At 43.1% G+C, this 20,222-nt stretch overlaps 1 protein-coding gene across 7 annotated transcripts in view; it reads right to left on the bottom strand.

Moving 5' to 3' along the window:
* Positions 1-17: 17 nt before the first annotated feature.
* The window catches only part of TANGO6 (transport and golgi organization 6 homolog), a 184,559-nt gene continuing 164,354 nt past the window's right edge, over positions 18-20,222 (bottom strand). For all 7 annotated transcript variants that reach the window (XM_086351439.1, XM_086351441.1, XM_086351442.1 and 4 more), the window contains one exon: positions 18-756. In XM_086351439.1, coding sequence (XP_086207565.1) covers positions 580-756 — 177 coding nt within the window. In that variant the 3' untranslated portion in view covers positions 18-579. The remainder of the gene's footprint in view (positions 757-20,222) is intronic.

The raw sequence follows: 20,222 nt of genomic DNA, 5'->3' as shown, positions 1-20,222 counted from the left end.
GACCAGATTCAGACCTGTTATTCTTTCCAGCTGAGTTTATTTTATTCCATTTTTGCACATTTTGGTAACAAATTCCTTTCCCTCCCTACCACCAACTGCATCTCCATCCTCTGAAATGCCTCCTGAGCAGCCAAGGATGACAAGCCCTGGCTGCTCCTCATCACAAAAGGGACCATCAGCAGGGAAGAATATCAGGTATGTGATAGGTGAGTGGTCAACCTCTTCTATACTGAAGTCGTAAGAGAATGGTTAATTAACCAAACTCCATCGGTTGTGTTGAACAGATACTTCCATCAGGTAGATGTCCTTCTCTGAATGCTACAGGACAGTGAAAAATGTTCAGATCAATGAGACCTGTAATCTCTTCCATGAGTACACACTTTAAGCTGGATGCAGTGTGACTAAACAGATGATACAGGAAGGTCCGCCTGAAGACACACGTGACCAGAGACAGAAAGCCACCTCCAGGGGCAGCCATATTGCCAGCTCCAAAGGGGCAGTGGGGCCACCTGCTGGAAGGCCTGGACACTGCTCAGGATGCTTGGTCCCTCTGCCTCCTCCAAGTCCTTCAAGGCTGGTCTATGGCAAGACAGTGATCTTTTTCTCCAGCTTCTGTGGCGGAAACAGGAAGTTTCTCATGATCCCATCCAGCTCTTCCAGGGCTAGCTGGGCATGAAGCCTGGCCACATCATCGGGCTCCAAACACACCACGTGCTTCAGCAGGTGGTAGAGATCCTTGAGGACGTCCCTCAGCACCTGGACGAGAGAGACAGAGTCAAGGCCATCTGTCTACTGTGCCAAATTTTCTCTGAGTGACCTAAGTGCCTTCTCCTATCTGAGGTATTCTGGGAGGAAACCCACAGGCTCCTTTAAGAAGATAAAACGTGGTCCTCTCAGGTGGGAGATGGGAGTGGGGCAGCTGTATTGAGACAGGCTTCCCTTTGGGTTTCTCACGCACTCTTAACCCCTTACTACGCTGGCCTTTGTGGTTGCCTTTTAGCCCCTGACCCAAGTAGAGATCCCAGACCCCTTCCTTCAGTCCCAAAGCATGGCACCAACCTCAGGACCACAGGCAGGCAGTACTGCCCAATGCAGGTGTTCCTGGCATCCTCCCCCACTAACTCCCACAAAGCCCTCTGTGATACCCACAGAACTGGCATCTAGCTTATGAAACCAGGAGGCTATTCTTTGGCAACCATGCTTTCCCTTGCCACTCCTTTAAAATTTTTCCACCAGTTTCATTTTGGTACAATTCTCTCAGCCACTCTGTAACTTTTTTTCAACTCCAACACTGCAATGGGAAACAAGATAGGACTTCACAGACACAGTCAGACCCATTTCTTCTTGTCCAATACTCTAATCTGATGGTCTCATATGGAACTGGGAAGGTGCCAAAGAACAAAGCACCTCCTGCTAGAAGCTTCTAATTTTTTCCCCAATCCTCCTGGCTTGGAAGTCAGAACTTCTAGCAAGAAATGGGTTCTTCTAGCAAGACAGCAGGGAAACTCAGTATAAGGGAACTTAGGGATCATTTGGTCAAACGAAGGACTGAAGAGTCCAGGTCACTAGTGGGTCACATATCTTGTCTGCAGCTACTTGCAAAGTTACTTCTGGTCTAGGACTCTCTGCCTCAAAAGCTACATTTTTTGGTTCAGGTACTATACTAGATATTTTCTTTATATTATCTAATTTTTATGCCAGTCGTATAAAGGGAAGTTTTTAGCCCCACTTTACAGATGAAGAAATAAGAGTTGATTAGAGGGTTAAGTAAACTCCCAACATCATTTGGCTAAAGAAAGGAGGAACCAGTTTTTAAACTTTCAGAGTCTGTGTTCTTACCTGTTTATTTTTATTGAAGAGGTAATACAGTATAAAGAAGACCATATTAAAAAATAAGTCTCTCTTCTACCAAGACTCCTAATTTCTCTTCTAAGAGGATATCATTCTTAATTGTGCAAAATATTCTAGGTGTTTATAAGCATATCTGCCTTTTTTTCCCTTCCCCTTTTTAAAGCACAGAATTATATACTACACTGCTAAGTACCATGATTCCCACTCCACCCAATGTATTTTGAAGATCTTTTCCTATTACAAAAATTATTGCAATAAACATTCTGATACCTAATCTGCAGACATGCACAAGTATATTTGCAGGACAAATATCCAGAAATGGAATTACAAGGTCAAAGGGTAATGTGCAGTAAAAATCTTAATAGCTGGCCAGAGAGGTTGTAATAATTTATATTTTTACCTATCACTTTGAAAACTCCTATTTCCCCATATTCTCATAAGTATTGCAAACTCTTTATTAATGGAAAATAGCACCTTGCTGTTTTAAATTTGCATCTTTCTAATAGATAAAAAAAAGGAATAGGAGAATGGAGAAATTCTTTCATTCTTTCGCTTCTATGGCTTTTCATAAAAATCATGTAATAAATATATATATAACAGTTTATATACAATAGACACAGATTATCTCTGCAAAATACTGGTTGCCTCCAGCAAGGGAAACTGGAGAGAGATGTGGGGGATTACATACCCTTTTGTGCCAGTTTAATATTGTATTTTATGAATATAAAATCTATTAAAAATAAATAGTCCTTTTTTGAACTGGATTAACTACTAGACAAAGATTTTCCTAAGGCTATTTAATAGGTAAAGGAGACACAGAACCTGCTTTTAAAAGCTTACCCTCTGGTGGTGAGTCTGCTTACCCTCTGGCGGTAAACGAAGACAATATAGAACGGAACATGGAAAGTTCCTGAGAGCAGAAAGTGTGTGAAAAGAGGTTCGAGGAAACAGAGGTCATATTTTAGGAACAGGAAGTGAATTGGAAATGGTGAACAAAAATGATGGGAAATGGTTAATTCAGTGGGTAGCTAGTACACTTACATCTGGCCCCACGATCCCCTGAACATTCCACCCAAGTACACTAAGCATGTAGCATCACAAATCTTGAACTTGCTAAAGAACAGAGGATGAGGGACTTCCCTGGTGGTCCGATGGCCAAGATTCCATGCTGCCAATGCAGGGGGCCTGGGTTCAATCCCTGGTCAGGGAAATAGATCCCTTATGTTCCAACTAAGAGTTCGCATGCCTCAACTAAAGATCCTACATACTCCAACAACAACAAAAAAAGATTCCTTATGCTGCAACTGAAGATCCAGGACAGTCAAATAAATAAATTAATGAAAAGAAAACAAAAGAATAGAAACAGAGCCCTCTCCATCATTTGATATTGTCGAACAGCATGGGCACTGGAGAGTGGAAGGAGGTAGGTAAGGGGTGGGGGACACAAAACCAGCTCCCTAGGCCACCTGCTGGTCTCCCTCTTGTCCCTGGGCTCCAGCTGTGAAGGCCTTCTTCTTTCCTTGTCTGAGCAAAGCCCCTCCCCAGCTCAAGGCCTTTGCTTATGCTGTTCCCTCAGCCTGGGAGACCACCGTTGCTCTCTCTTCAACTACAAGTCCTCCTCACCCTCAGCCTGAAATGCCACATCTTAGCTCCCACCTAGGTAAGCCTTCTAGAGTTGCGTCTATAGCCTCTCTCACACTTGGAATTTAAACACTCACTGTGTAACTAAAAATTTATTTTCCTCACTAGCTCACAGGTACTACTGATGCTGATGCCATGTCTTGCCTTGTACACTGTGGTGTAATCACAGTGTCTCATAAAATGACTGGCACATGGCAAGTATCTAAAAACTATTTATAAATGAGAGAAGGCACACATGCATGCTATTCCTGGCCAGTCTGTCACTTGGTAAAAGCTAAAAATTCTGAGAACATCCACTGAAACAGTGTCATGAAACCAGGCCTGATTCACAGGTGTGTGACCTGTGCAGCCACACAGGGTCCCATGATCAAGAGGGCCCCGTGCCTGGTTTAATGGTCTGCTGCTGCAACCTGATACTTAATAATTGCATATTTGAGCTTGATTTTATAAGTGAAGTTCAAAAGGACACAGGAACCTGAGAGTGAGCAGAGGAGATCTGCCCCATATGTGTGTCCCCCATTCCTGCCGGTGCTGCATGAGCTCAGCTCTGATGCACCTACGACACGTGGGAGTTCAGCTAGTCCTGAAGCCTCTACCAGGGGAGGGCATCTGTTACATTCATGACTGAAAAGTGAAGGCACTGAAAGCCTGCACAGGCCACACTTTCGTGGAAACCACCACTCGCTTTAAACATAGTAAGCAGGCGACGACTTTCCAAGAAACATGGATGAGGAAGGAATCCATCATATCCTCTGCGTGGATTCCCCGTGTTAGCCAGCCATCTATGCTGAAAATGATGACACAGAAGGAAACACAGTTCTTGTTCTTGTTCTTTCACCTTTTTCTTATCCATCAGTAAACTGAAGATAAAGGGTGTTGGTAAGATGAGCATGTATCAAGATGTGAAATAAAACCAGTTAATTTTGTGCAGACTTTCCACTGTTCTGCTACATATGCACTGTTATGCATATGTAGCTGGTACATATGCATGTACCAGCTACAGAATACAAACTGTATAATTTTGGTGATCCCACATATAAGTTAAACATGTGTGGGTTTAAATGAGTTAAACATTTGAAATTGGCATCACACAATATAAAGATGTTCAGTAAAATCCATGTTAATGGTCTAACACATAAAAGGGTCTCAACTTAGAACAGTGTTAAAAAAAAAAAAGAAAAAAGAACAGTGTTAACAGCAAATAATAAACACCTTGACAAGTCAAAGGACAGAGAGACTGTGGAAGAAAGGAAAACAACTTGATATTTAAAAACCCTGAATGGTACTTTCTCCTTGTTTTGTTTTTTTTTTTAAACAAGTGACCCTGCATTTTCATTTTGCACTGGGCCCCACATATTACGCACTTGGCCCTACAGACAACTCTCTCTGCTCTTTGCCCAATGTCTCGGCATTAAATGCCTGAATCCTACAGGCAAAGTCCACAAAGATGGCACCCCACCTCTGCTGTGCAGTTGTCTCCGTGTTGTCCGGAGCTGCTGGGTCATGAGGCGCAGGTCGGTGTCTGACTCTGGCACTATTGCTTGCTGCCCTCTCATAACCTAGCTTTCTCCCTCCCCAGGGCTGCCAGTGTGAAAAGGAGAGACGATTCTGGAAAGAGGATGACTCCCTGCAGCGACTGCCTCATGCTTACTCACTCATTCAATAATCGTTATTGAGCGCCTACTTCGAGCCCAGGCAGTGTGCTGGTGATAAAAGGTGAATAATGTACAAACCCCACCCTCCAGCAGCTACAGCCCAGCAGGGAGGCAGACACGCACACTGGACGGTGTGATCCTCAGTCTAAGAGATAAGTGTACGTGATTCCACGGAAGCAAAGGAAGGGGTTTCTGCCTGTGGAGGTGAGGAGGAACATTTCCCTGCCATGCGAAAAGGCCTTCGCTCTGACTTTTATTTGTAGCCAATGGGTGGCACCACAGAGTGGCCAGGGGAAGTTTTACTGTCTGTCCCCTCACCCTCAAACCACCTCAAATAAATGCAGAGTCTAAGCAAACCAGCATGCCTGTTTGTGAATAAAGCTTAAAGACAAATCTCCCAACACGCTCTTTAATGGATTATAGCCCAGTGTCTCTTATACAGAAATTCTAGTGTTCCCATTGTTTATTATAAGGTCATCTCTTTTTCTTCTTTCACCTAGTCAGAAATATCTTAAAAATTTTTTGCTAGAGCCTCCTAATGGGAGATTTGGATTGACATATATACATGACCATGCGTAAAACAGATAGTGGGAAGCTGTGGTACAGCACAGGGAGCTCAGCTCATTGCTTTGTCATGACCTAAAGGGGTGTGATGGGGAGAGTGGGAGGGAAGTCCAGGAGGGAGGGCATATATACGGCTGATTTACTTCACTGTACAGGAGAAAACGAAAACAACACGGTAAAGCAATTGTATTCCAATTTTTAAAAAGAAGACAAAAACAAAGTAAGATGAGCTTTTCTTTGTTAAAAAGGAGAGTTGTAAGGCATTCTGGTCGCTAGGGTGCTTTTTCTTTCCTGGTGTGGGTAGGAATTTTTTCTTGGCACTGCTGTGTCCTTAAAACAACAATAATGCTTGTGCAAACACCACTTCATACTTGAGGGGTGCTGAGTCCTTTGTTATCAGTTACCGGATCTCCTTTTTTAGGTAACTGAGTGTTAGGAAAAAGGCTCCTTCTTAATTAATGGGTCTGTCTCAGCAACCCGCCCTGAGACTTCTCCCCAATCCCTATAGCGCTGAGGATCCCACACATCACAGGACTTCCTCCGGACTCCCCAAGGATCAAAGCTTTCCGCCAGCCAGGGATTGTCACCAAATCCCGTGGATCAGGGGCTGAATACAAGGAGAGTTCAAAGGTAAAGTTACTCACAGGAGCCTCTGTGGTGGGCAGGATATAGGCAATCCCACAGAGGAAACCTCTCATTAAGAGTTCAACACACCTGCTCTCATCCCCCCACGCAGCAAGGCCCCAGGACTCTAGGGAGAGGTGGTGGAGGGTGTGAGTAGGGTGGGTCAGGGATGGCTTCAAGAAGTACCGGATTCCTAGTCTAAAAGCTCTTTGGAAAGGGATGGGGTTCAGGTGGTTTTTAGAAAAGAATGTAGAGTGTGGGTGCAACACACACAATTCCTCTCCCCCCTCCACCCTCGCCCTTGCAGGGGCCAGTTCCCTGGAGCGCACAAAGCTGATGCTTCAGGGACACAGGCAGTCTTCAGGGTTAGACATGGCTTAGAAAAGCCAGATGAGGCACGACCCTCTGAAAAGGGACTGTGTGAGCAAAAGACTGCCTTGGGCGCACAGGTGCCTTTTCAATGGAAAACCAGGAAAACTGTTTGACTCTTTCAATGAGCTTGACCCCAAACACGCCCAGAGTGGTGGTTATATCTCTGTGTTAAGATCAAAAGAAGAAATACATGGCAAATTGCTTTCTTCACTTTAATTTCTAAGCTTATTTATATATTTGATTATAAAGACAATATAACCACAACCCAGAATATCTGGGAAACAGGAAGGAAAAAAGTCTCTAGTCAAATTACCTAACACAAACTCCATGAGTAAATACATTTAGCAATTAGTATTCATTTACATTTAAAAATTATTTTAAAAGTCACACTTCCAGGTGATTTTACAAATGAAACTAAAGTAAGTGAAATTACTATTCTTTTGTATTATTATGTGAGATCAGTAAGACATACAAATGGCCACAGATGAGACATTTACAGAAATAAGAATTCCAGAAAGCGTAATCTAGAGGAGGACTTTCCATCTATATTTTTGTAATATTTAAGGAAAAAATGGATTACTAAATATGAAAGGATTAAAAACTTAAATGCTAGCACACACTAACTGTATTTAGAAATTCAGTCTTCTATAGAGCTAGAAGAATTGTGATTCCTTTTGTGGTTAAGAAATAAGTGCTGAGCACAAAGACAAAAGCAGACAAAGAACAGGGAAGTCAGACATTGAAATAAAAGGCAGGATCTGACATGAGAAATAAGTGAACTGGAGTTGGTGGCTGGATACTGACCTTGCAGACAAAAAAATTTTCTGACTGGGGCCCAGAAGACGAGGCGACCCCAGAATCCAACTACGTTTAAAGACAGGCTGAAATAAGCATCAGGTGTGGCATGAGGAAGTCAGGTCAACCTCTGAGAATCCTCATCTTGACCCCTGTGCTTCCATGTTAAAACCAATGTTTGGGGACTTCCCTGGTGTCCAGTGGCTAAGACTGCATGCTCCCAATGCAGAGGACCCAGGGTCGACAGCTGGTGAAGGAACTAGAATCTACTTGCCACAATTAAGGGTTTGAATGCCACAACTAAAGATTCTGCATACCAAAACTAAGATTAAAGATCCCACATGCTGCAACTAAGACCTGGTGTGGCCAAATAAATTAAAACCAAGAACCAAGGTCAGCTTGATGTCTGAGGGAAATGAGCGAGATCAGAAGAGACTAGTTATGGGACAGAGTCAAGCATCCACAAGAGAGCACAAGCTGGCCAACATTTCCCGAATGTGTGCAGGAGACTGAGCTCAGCAAGCTGGGTGCTGAGGGCCAGCTCCAACCCTCAGGAGCTCACCACTGACTGGGGGAGACAGACATGCAGAGTCGAACCTAATGGTCTGCTGGCAGGTGAACTCAGTGAAGTGAATCCTGGCACCCCAATTACCAGCTAGGGAATCCTGAGCAAACCACTTGGGCTTTTGGAACACCAAAGATTTCCTCTCAGGATGGGAATAACACTGCCTCCTTTTAAAGCTGTTGTGAGAATTGCTATTTGTAAAGATCCAAGCGAAAGGATTTGCACGTGGTGGCAGCTGCACAGGTGGCACTAATACTGTGATCTCGGGACTTCCCTGGTGATCCAGTGACTAAGACTCTGAGTTCCCAATGCAGGCGGCCCAGGTTCCATCCACAGTCAGGGAACTAGATCCTGCTTGTCGCAACTAAAGTTTCTGCATGTTGCAACGAAGACTGAAGATCCCATGTGCTGTCCAACTAAGACCAGGCGCAGCCAAATAAATAAATATTTTTAAAAATACTGAGACAGCTCTGAGGCCAGATTGTGTCCATCTTGCTGCTCTTGCATCGCTGAGACCGCAAGCAGAGCCTGGCAGGTAAGAATCTTTGACGAACATAAGAATGAATGAACATGTGATAACAACAGCTAATCTCCACATAATATCTATTATGTGCCAGATGTGGTTCCAGGCAATTTATCTCTAGTAACTCACTGAATCCTCACAACACCACGAGAGAGGTACTATTATCTCCAATTTGTCCACACAGCTGGTGACAGAAGGAGGCAGGATTCACACCCTGGCTGTCTGGATTTGAGTCAATGCTCTTTATTAACCACTAGATTATCCTGCCTCTCCAAGTGGTTATTACTTTCACTACTAGGAGTGGGGGACATAAGCACATATATTGCCTACCTTACAAGTTTACTGTGAGAGCAAAAGAGATAATGCAGGTGAGGGTACTTTGCTATCACAGTGTGGTGATCAATAATTCAAAGTGTCAGTGGTACTATTATTCTGACATTGAGGTAATTGGATTTACCACCCAGGGGCTAAGAAAATAAGGGGAAAGGCTCAGCTCTGAAAATGAAAAATAGAGAGCAGGAGCCAAAGAAGAAGCAGTCAGGAAGATGAATAAATGGAGGAGAGTCAGAAGACAAGGGGAAGGCTGTAAGAGAGGGGAAACAGGACTGATGCAGCCTGAGCATGGGATCGGGGCCAGAGTTGAGTTCTGGTGGTCGGGAACACAGTGCGCACCCTGCACAGAGCTGAGAGCACCAGCAAGGGCTCTTCTGGGCAAGCAGAGAGCAGCCCAGCTCTGAGGTCTCCCTGGGATAATAGGCAGGAAACAAAGTAAACTGGGGAAGCAGGATGGAGGCAGATAATCTGAACATTACTGAGGAAGTTCAGTCCAAAGAAGGATAAATGCTTTACTGATAAAACCTAAAACTTCACTTTGATGGCTCTATGAAAAAGAAATCAGGCCCAATTCAAACAGAAAGACCTGGCTTTTGAGACACTTCATTGAAAAGCACTGGGTGGGTCAGCAGAGAAAGACAGGATTACTAATGGCTGAGAGATTCCTATCTGTGCCTGACAGATCATCTCAAACATGCTGAAGTTCAGGGCGGCATTCTTATTAATGCTGGAGGTTACTGAGCTTTTCAAAACCTTTTATTCTTAAAATATTTTTCTCTGCTAGGCCTAGAAATAAACGGCATTTTTACCCTTTCTGGGTTGTGTCTGGCTATTAAATAAGAAGGGCATCTCAAGTGCAAGGTGGAGATGGTGGGTGAGGAGGGGATGAGGGGATATCAGGCATGATTTTCATTGAAGAATAAGGGGAAATTTGTAACTAGTGATGTGCTCAAAATGCTACAGGGATGTAGACAGGCTGGGCAAGTGAGGGGCAAAGACTAAGACGGGCTTTACAGTGAACCCCTGGGAGAGGTAACAGTTCAGGGATCCCAAACAAAAAGTAGGCACTGGGGCTGTTCACTCACTGTGGCAGGGACTGGAGCAGCTGCCGTGGTGGCGCTAGGAGCAGCAGTGGCAGCATCTCTCAGAATGTCTTTAAATAGCAACCTGAGGAAGGCAGCAGTTTTCCTACATCCCCACAGGCACGGAAATAGAACAAAGGCGGCAGGAAAAAATGGCCGGAGGATGTGCAGAGGCAGCAAGCTGCTGCTCGCAGGAGAGGAGATGGGGCGCTTTGTCTGTGGAAGGGGATTACAATCCCAGCTTTCAAACTGTACTCAATTACCGCATCTGGGGGAAAAGGGCTTCATTTTTCTTGGCCCTCGAAGCTTCCCATGCAGACACCCTGCCGAGGGAGAACCGGCCTGCGCCTTTTCTACACTCATGCTTCCCACCTGGGATTAGACAGCGCCTGTCAAGGCTCACTACCACCATTCACTGAGTGTTTACTAGCTTCAGTCACTGCTAAGCCATTCATGCGCATTATCTCATTTAATCCTATGAGGTAGGTGTTATGAGGCCCAGTTGACAAAATAGGGAAAGGGGATTTAGAGAGGTTTAGTGATTTGCTCGGAGAAGGCAATGGCACCACACTCCAGTACTCTTACCTGGAAAATCCCATGGACGGAGGAGCCTGGTAGGCTGCAGTCCATGGGGTCGCTAGGAGTCGGACACGACTGAGCGACTTCACTTTCATTTTTCACTTTTATGCATTGGAGAAGGACATGGCAACCCACCCAGTGTTCTTGCCTGCAGAATCCCAGGGACGGGGGAGCCTGGTGGGCTGCCATCTCTGGGGTCGCACAAAGTCGGACACGACTGAAGCGACTTAGCAGCAGCAGCAGTGATTTGGTCAAGGACACAGCTAGAATTCAAATCTGCATCCATCAGGTCTCACTACAAACCCTGCTCTTACTAGGAAATCCAACACACAGGCGGATGCTCTGGAGAGAATCTGACCTTTTTCCTGCACTTTCAAAGCAGCTGATTTGGATGAGGCCTGGCTAGGGAAGAGGAGGAACAGCAGCTAGGTTACTGGCTGACTACAGGTGGTGGGTTTCCTCTGGGGCACTGCTTAGCTTGGGGCATCTCACAGCACCCCAGGCTCCTGTGGCTCATACAGCCTCATGTCCAGCTTGACTGGCCATCAGGAAAGTGCAGGCCACTCCCCTTAAGGTGAAAGTGAAGTTGCTCAGTCATGTCCCGACTCTTTGCGACCCCATGGACTATAGCCTACCAGGCTCCTCAGTCCATGGAATTTTCCAGGCAAGAGTACTGGAGTGGGTTGCCATTTCCTTCTCCAGAGGATCTTCCCAACCCAGGGCAGTCCTCAACCCTTTTGGCATCAGGGACCAGTTTCGTGGAAGACAGTTTTTCCATGGACTGGGGTTTTGGGGGATGGTTTCAGGATGATTCAAGTGCACTACATTTATTGTGCACTTTATTTCTATTATTACTACATCAGCTCCACCTCAGATCATTAGGCATTAGATTCTGGAGGTTGGGGACCCCTGGTTAGAGGGTGTGCCTAGTGGAATTCAGGCTTCCTAGATGGCTCAGAGGTTAAAGAATCCATCTGTCAATGCAGAAGACGTGGTTTCAATCCCCGGGCTGGGAAATCCCCTGGAGGAGGAACTGGCACTCCAGTATTCTTGCCTGGAAAATTCCAAGGACAGAGGAGCCTGGTGGGCTACAGTCCATGGTGGGCTACAGCCTGGTGGGCAAACAGTCGGACACGACTGGGCGACTGAGTAGGCATGCACACACACTAGTGGAATTCAGCGCTCTGTGCAAAATGCCTCAGGAAGAAAAGGTTATAGTTACACCAACAGGTCAGAGAAAATCATAGTGACTGAAGTCCTGGCGGGGTTGGTAGTATGTGTTCATATATATACGGCATGGACTAGAGCAGAAAAAGCAACCTGCCCACCAATGCTTAAGTATTGCTACACAGCCCAGACTCTGCCTCTGAGCAACAACACCATTCTAACACAGTGATTCTCTACCTCTGCTGCAGATTACAATCCCCTGGAGAACTATGAAAACGTGTGGGCCCCCATTTCACACCTAAGAATCAGAATATTAGGGGTGTGGCGTTAAAGGCTTAAAAGAATTTTTTTTTTAATTTCTTTTTATGCTCTCCAGGTGACTCTAATGAGCAGCCAGGATATAGCGATGCAACATGTTAGGCAAAAATACTGGGTGTTGCCGTTGTTGTTTAGTCACTAAATCATGTCCAACTTCTTTGTAACCCCAAGGAACAGGCTGCCAGGTTCCTCTGGCCATGGGATTTCCCAGGCATCCCATGAAATTTCCCCAAGCAATCCATTTCCCAGGAGTGGGTTGCTATTTCCGTAAGAGACATGTCATGGTTTCCAAAGAAGGCTCACTATGACAACTTTGGCCATGAAAAATCCAAGTGCCAAGAGCAAGGGTGATGGGATCAAGACATGACCTGTTGCACTTTATAGAATTTTCAACTATCAACTACTAGATTTTGCATTTTCTAGCAAGGGGACTGGGTCAAAAACATTTTGATCCACAAATTAATACTGCATCTTTTTTCCTGAAATATTTAAAAAATTTGTTCTTAAACATGTACATTGGAATATAATTCTTTTTTATTTTTTGAATGCAACTCTGAAGACAGAGAAAGTTATAGGCTCCCCAAAAATGCATGCAGCTGCCTCCATTACTAGGTTAACTGTAATTACAGCAAAAAACCTCTGCTCAGATGGGAGGAAGTAAGGAAAACACATATGCTACAATTTTGACAGCAATGTATACACACACACACATACACAAGTGTGTGTGAGTGTGTGAAGCCAAGTTTTCAAATGCAGCCAGCTCTGGCTGCTTGTCAGTATTCTTTCTGTCACCATGCCTCAGGACTCCTCCCAGCTGATCTGGGGACAGCATGTCTACAATCCAACTGCAATGAAAACTGTAGGCGTTTCTGAGTAAGGAAGGTAAAACTCCCTCCTACCGAGAACACCTATTTGGGCAACTTCTGATCTGGGGAAAGGTGAACACTGGACAAGTTAGGAAGCACCAGAATTTCCAGTTTAAGATCTAAGCAGTCTATTTGTTGCAAAGGCGGGTATAAAGAAATTTAAGACATGTATTGCTCCATGCATCTTAGACAAAAGATTCCATGCACTCTCTTAACAGACATTTATTAAGTGTTATTCTGTGCAAAGCAATGTGCCAGATTTGGGGAATATAAGAGTGAGTGGAAAAGTAGTCAGATTCACAGAGACGGACAGGACAGAGATTGCTAGGGGCTGAAGGGTGGGCTTCCCTGGCAGTTCAGTTGGTAACGAATCCACCTGCAATGCAGGAGACCCTGGTTCGATTCCTGGCATTGGGAAGATCTCCTGGAGAAGGGATAGGCTACCAACTCCAGTATTGTTGGGCTTCCCTGGTGGCTCAGCTGGTAAAGAATCTGCCTGCAATGCAGGAGACCTTGGTTTGATCCCTGGGTTGGGAAGATCCTGGGTTCGATCCCTAGATTGGAAGGGGCTGAAGGAGGGGGAAGAGTTAGCATTTAATGGGTACATGGTTTCCGTTTTATGAGACGAAGAGTCCTGCAGAGGGATGCCAGTGGTTGTAGTACAAAAACGTGAATGTACTTAATGCTACTGATGTGCTGTGTGTGTCATGTATATTTACTACATTTAAAAAATTATTCATTTATTTGTTGCACTGGGTCTTAGTTGTGGCATTTTCAATCTTTGCTGCAACATGAGGGATCTTTAGTCTTTAGTTGCAGCATGTGAGATCTAGTTCCCTGACCAGGGCCTCTGCATTGGAAGCACAGACTCTCAGCCACTGGGCCACCAGGCAAGTCCCTTTACCACATTTTCTTTAAAAAAAAAAAAAATATATATATATATATATATATATATATATAAGTGTGTTCAGGGGCTGCCGCCTGTCGACAACAGAGGTGAACACAGAAGTGCAATATCTACTGAGCTGATACATAAACTACTGTAGAGCCTGGAAAAAGGAGGACTAAATTTGCCTGAGAAATCAGGATAGGCTTTTTACAAAGACCAGAACATTTAACATTTAGAGTTCTAAAGGATGAATACAAGTTTATCAGATGGACAGGTTGGGGCAGGAGAAGGCATTTGAGGCGTAAGGAACAGTATGGACAAATATCTGGAGGCAAGAAATATTACACTGACTATGTGGGGTTGGTGCGAGGTTCTCAGGGCTCCTGGGGGGAAGTACAGGAGAGAGAGTTATAAAGTCCAAAGGGGTCCAGATTATAAAGGACCTGCCTGTCATGCTAGGGAGCCTGGCCTTTATCTTAGGGACCACAGGGAACCTTTGAAAAAAATGTTAGCTGAGGACAGGTCTTCAGATTTGCATTTCAGAAAGATCTCTTTGGCTGCTCCCTTACCACACTGAGTAACTATTGAATATCTGCTAATCAGGAGAATTAGAGTAGAAGTCCCATGGTGAAGGAAAGAAAGCCTAGGAATCCAGGTTTGTCCTAGTACACTTGTAAGAGTTTACCTCTTCCTCAAGTATAATCTCAGGCCTATTCTTCTTAGTTCCTTCAGAACAGACAAGCTGGCAATGAAGCAACCTGGGTTTGACTCAGCTCTCTTCTGTCTGACTTGGGCACCTAAATGTAAACTTTCCACTTACCCATAAATAGGGTTATGAGCATAATTATCTCACAGGATTGTCAGTATTCAATGAGATAAAGCATGCGAAGAACTCAGTGCTTGGGATTTTCCTGGTGGTCCAGTGATTAAGAATCCCCTTCCAATCCAGGGGATGCAGGTTCAATCCCTGGTCAGGGAACTAAGATCCCACATGCCACAGAGCAACTACGCCCACATTCCGCAACTAAGACCTGACACAGTCAAAAAAAAAAAAGAACTCAGTGCTTTGCCTGGCGTATGCTATGCTAAGTCACTTCAGTCGTGTTCAACTCTGTGCTACCCCAGAGACAGCAGCCCACCAGGCTCCCCCGTCCCTGGGATTCTCCAGGCAAGAACACTGGAGTGGGTTACCATTTCCTTCTCCAATGCATGAAAGTGAAAAGTGAAAGTGAAGTCGCTCAGTCGTGTCCGACTCCTAGCGACCCCAGAGACTGCAGCCTTCCAGGCTCCTCCGTCCATGGGATTTTCCAGGCAAGAGTACTGGAGTGGGGTGCCATTGCCTTCTCCTGCCTGGCATATAGTAGGCCCTTAATACATGTTAGTTACATCATTATTAAATACTAAACCTCAGAGAACACATAATTTGTTTGGCGCAGATTTGCTAAGAGCAAACACACTGTGGGGTGATGAGCAATGAGCTGGAACAGACCCCAGAGCATTAATCCAAACTGTCTTTTTAAGTTACTCCAAGGAGACTACCCTTAGTCAGAACCTCGCCCTTTCAGAGGATGGAGCAGAGATAAGTGGGTTTTGCAACCCAGAGGCCTATCTGATTATTAGCACAATCACTCTTAGAGGAAGAGCAGATTCTCAATCAGGCTGCAGGGCAGGAGGGAAGTCCCAAGCCTCACTTCCCAGCCTGCAGCCCCAGAGGTACTGTGTCTCTTTCAGTTTTTTTCAGCTCCCTTCCTTTTCAGTTCTGGGTCCATTATGAGAAGTTGCTAGATGGCATAGTCCATGGTTGGCTTTGCTTTTGGCAAGGGCTAGAGGAACATGAGGAAGAATAAAAATGAAGCCTGGGCTGTTTCCTGTCTCTGCTCTCTGAACAGTTCACTCTGGCAGGTCCCAGGAGCAGGGCATCTGGGTCCGAGGCTGGTCCCAACACTCTCCTCTCCCTCTCTGTCATTCTCCAGGGTAGACAGTAAAGCATCAGTAAAGAGAGACTCTGGTCTGTTTTCCTTTTGGTTTCCAGGATCCGAAGTCACCTTCCATTAGCTGTGTTCTATGTAGAAAATGCCCAAGTGACTCAGTTTCTGAGTCCTTCAGATGACAGTCACAGAACCTGTGAGTACAAGTTCGGCAGCTGCACTGCCCGGGTTCATTGACTGGGCTGTAACTTACTACTAAATAGTTGCTGAACAAGTTACTTATCTTCTCTTAGTTTCCCCATGTATAAAATGGGGATATTAATCATACCTAAGTGGGATCATTATGAAAATTAAATGAATGAATTAATTTAAAGCACTTAAAATTTACCAGTTTGGAAAATTAGGCTACTCAACTTACTTCTCAGTAGCTGGTATAAGATATTTATTATTGATTTGTATTTGTAGCCATTACATTCATGATGATTCTACATAGAAGAGGAACTGAACAGTTCATTGTATCTTTAGAGTTGGCCTAGATATTTCTATATTAAAATATGTTATTATAAAATACTATTATTTTATTCCTTCTTTATATTATAGTTGAATATTACATTGATTTTTAAATATAGGTAGGTTAAGGAGCTATACATTTCATTTCAGGAGGATAAAAAGGGGAACTCTAAAATATTTGTTAAAATAACTTGTTGTAATCAAAGTATGTTGGTTCTGATCTAGAGAAAGGGAGCTGACATTGATGTTTCTACATATGATGGTTATCTTGTGCTCCAATTCACCTTCATGATGTGACCTAAGACATTATGGATAAAAAGGTGAACCTTGTTCAAGTGGGTGAGAGAATTAAGCAAGAGGAAGAGGGGGAGATACTATATTCTCATGAGCCCTTGACCAACGTAAGCTCCCAAGAATAACTGGAAACAATGCTAATCCTTCCTGGCATTACCTTCGGAAAATCTTAACTGCAGTCTCTTCATGAACTTCGTTTCTTCATTCATAAAATAGGATGGTTGGATTATTTTCCAAAGTATGTCCCATGGAACATTATTACTTGGCATGCTTATAATGAAAACAGGGTTCCTTGTTAAATGGCTGAGGAGCTGAGGAAGCTGCTAGTTTTCTTTGTTGCAGGACTTCTCAAACGCCTTAACAGGCAAACGCACACAGAATCTCCAGGAGGGGAGTATACAGCAGTACACAGCATTTTTCAAAGTTATTTGACCATGGACACCTCATGTTGAAGGAGCAACTCACGGAACTAATAAGCAAAGTCAAATTTTTTGTGAATTATAAATGAAATAGGCTCTAAGGCCTTTTCTACCACGAACATTTCAAAATTCTGTGCTTCAATAATAGTATCTTCTTGGCGATTTTAGATCAGATTAGGAAGGGTAAGGATAAAGCTATCCTACAGAAAATAAAATAGCTTAAGTCTGATGCAGAAGAGGAAGACAACTCAGGTTCTAACATATGTAAATCTATGTAAATGATTATGCAGAACAGGCAGAAAGGGAGCAGTCTTTAAATGTTAGGTCTTCCAAACTGTCACTTATGTTATCACTAGAAAAAGTTGTACATTTATATTTTAGCAGAAACAGTACGGTACTGAGTCCCAACCTTTTCAGTTTTACTTCTTAAATCCATCACAAATGTCATATTGATTTGGCCAAGTTACTGTTGAGAAAATCTACGGGACTATCCCCTACTCCCAGACACTGGCTCCAGCCTCTTCTCTCATAAATGGCTATGGGGGAGGCTGAACCTGGTTTTATACAAATCAGCAACCCCACACGCCCCACTTGGCCCAGCCACGCTGGCTGACCTGGGATGGGTATCCGATCTTAGCTGGCACATTATGTTTCTTCCCTGAAATTTTTGCATTTGAGGCCAAAGAGAGAATATCTCAATGTTAGACATAAGATGCCACACTGGGCTACCATCAGTGGCCATGCTGCTGTCAGAACAAAAAGAACTAACAAGGCCATGGCAACAAAAGTTTACATGCTAGAAAGCAGCCGGATGAATCCTAGGGTCATGGTCCTGATTTGCCCAGGTTAGTACAGATTACATCCACTGTGATGCTATAATTATTAATAGTGTCCTCTCAGAAGTGTGTGATTTGGATGGTAAATTGATTCTTAAATCTAAGAAGCCCAGAAGCAAGTCTAATGCACCACAGAAATGCAAAAAGCTTTAGGAGTTGATGGGCTATACTTCTTAACATGGAGATGAACAGAAGCCCTGGTTAGAAGTGTGTATGAGTAGTATTAGGTCCCCTAATGCCTTCCACTCAGAGTATCCAGGTGACTGCCTCTCCCCAACCACAGCAGAAGTCTATAGAGTTTTATCTTTTTGAGGTCCAATTAGAGAGACTCTGGATAGATGGACATCGGATGTAGTTAAGGATGAGGTTGCCATGTTGAAAACAGAACAATTATGTCAAAGTCCACACACTGAATGGTGAGACTGCCATCTTCCTCCTTCCACCTGTCTTTCAGAACCCGGGCAGCCAGGCTCACATCCTTTAGGAAGGACACAAGACAGTGCTTCTCTAACCAGACTCAAAGACAAGAGACTTCAAACTAAGTCGGAATTTCCCAATGAACTGGCCAGATCACCCTCCTATAAAGTCCACCTGTTCATAAGTATTGCCCATGCACACAGAGCATCATGAGCTTTTAAGTGTTCTATTCTTAAATCTTGCAACAGGTTTAGAAAGTAATGGGTCCAGAGAAGAGCCAGTGGATGAAGGGTTGTAGGAGTCATGTGAAGATATTAGAGTACTTGATGTATTTGAAACTTTTAAGAGATTTATAAACTTTTAGCAGAGATTGGGGAGTAATTGATAATAGATTTATAGAAAAGGAACAACTGTAAACCTGAGACATTTATTAACCTCAGAGAAAGCTGAAATTCATATACAAAAGGAAATATCATATTACATGGCTCAGCTATGGATAACGGTTATAGTCAGAATAATATAAACATTAAATGCTGTACAGTAAAAACTGTAATGTAGTTATATAGGGAGAAGGGGGAAAAGGAATGCATATATTTGTGGGGAACACACTAATAATAACTAATACATATTGAGTTTTTAGAACCTATACATTCCAAATACTTTATATAAAGAAGTTCATTTAATTCTCACAACAGCCCTATACAATAGTACTATTATTATCCCCATTTTACCGATGAGGAAACCAAAGGGACTCAGTCTTAGACATTCTAGTCCTAGAGTTCATGCTCTAAGTCTAAGCCACATATACTCTGCTGTTTCATTCCTTCTCACTGCAGGCCAGTTTTTTATACCTGAGGAACATAATGACGACATCCCACTTGTACATATTAGATCTAGTTAGAAGTCATTAAATGAACTGAAAAATCAAGAAAGAAAAGTATAAGCATGCTACTTAGAAATGTAAGAGTAAACATTTTAAAAAGCATCTAATCAGCAAGATACAAGATTAACATACAGAAACCTGTTGCATTTCTTTACACTAATAGTGAAATATCAGAAAAGGAAAGTAAAAAACAATCCCCTCTAATACAGTATTGAAAAAAAAATACTTGGGAATAAACCTGACAAAGGAGGTGAAAGACTTATATGCAGAGAACTTTATAAAACATTGAAAAAGGAAACTGAAAATGATTCAGAAAGATAATCCCTGCTCTTGGATTAGAAATGTTAATATTGTTAAAATGACCATAATACCCAAAGCAATCTACAGATTTAATATGATCCATATCAAATTACCCACATTTTTCATAGAACTAGAACAAATAACCTTAAAATTTATACGGAATCCAAAAGACCCAGAATTGCCAAAGCAATTCTGAGGAAAAAGAACAAAGATAGAGGCAAAATCCTTCCAGATTTCAGACATTACTGCAAAGCTACAGTAATCAAAACAACATGGCATTGGCATAAAAACAGACATATGGATCAAAAGGACATAATACAGCCTAGAAATAAACCCAAATCCTACGGTCAATTAATCTTTGACAAGGAGGCAAGAGTATACAGTGGAGAAAAGACAGTCTCTTTGACAAGTAATGCTGGGAAAGCAGGACAGTGGTATGCAAGTCAGAACACTTAACACCAACACAAAAATAAATTCAAAATGACTTAAAGGCAAATATAAGACATGACACCACAAAACTCTTAAAAGAGAACATTAATCATAAATCTGACATAAATCACATAATCATATTACATGGCTCAGCTATAGACAATAGTTATAGTCACAATAATATAAACACTAAATGCTATACAGTAAAAACTGTAATGTGGTTGTATAAAGAGAATGGGGAGGAAGAATGCATATATTTCTTATGTCAGTCTTCCAAGACAATAGGAAAAAAAGCAAACAACAACAACAAATGAGCACTAATCAAACTAATAAGCTTTTGAACAGCAAAGGAAACCATAAACAAAAAGAAAACAACCTACAG

Source organism: Bos grunniens, chromosome 18, assembly GCF_055505025.1.
Source record: "Bos grunniens cultivar Pamir isolate PY7600 chromosome 18, Bosgru_T2T1.0, whole genome shotgun sequence".
NCBI classification, from domain to species: domain Eukaryota; kingdom Metazoa; phylum Chordata; class Mammalia; order Artiodactyla; family Bovidae; genus Bos; species Bos grunniens.
The sequence above is the reverse complement of the archived record's forward strand: the minus strand, read 5'-3'. Positions and strand labels throughout refer to the sequence as shown.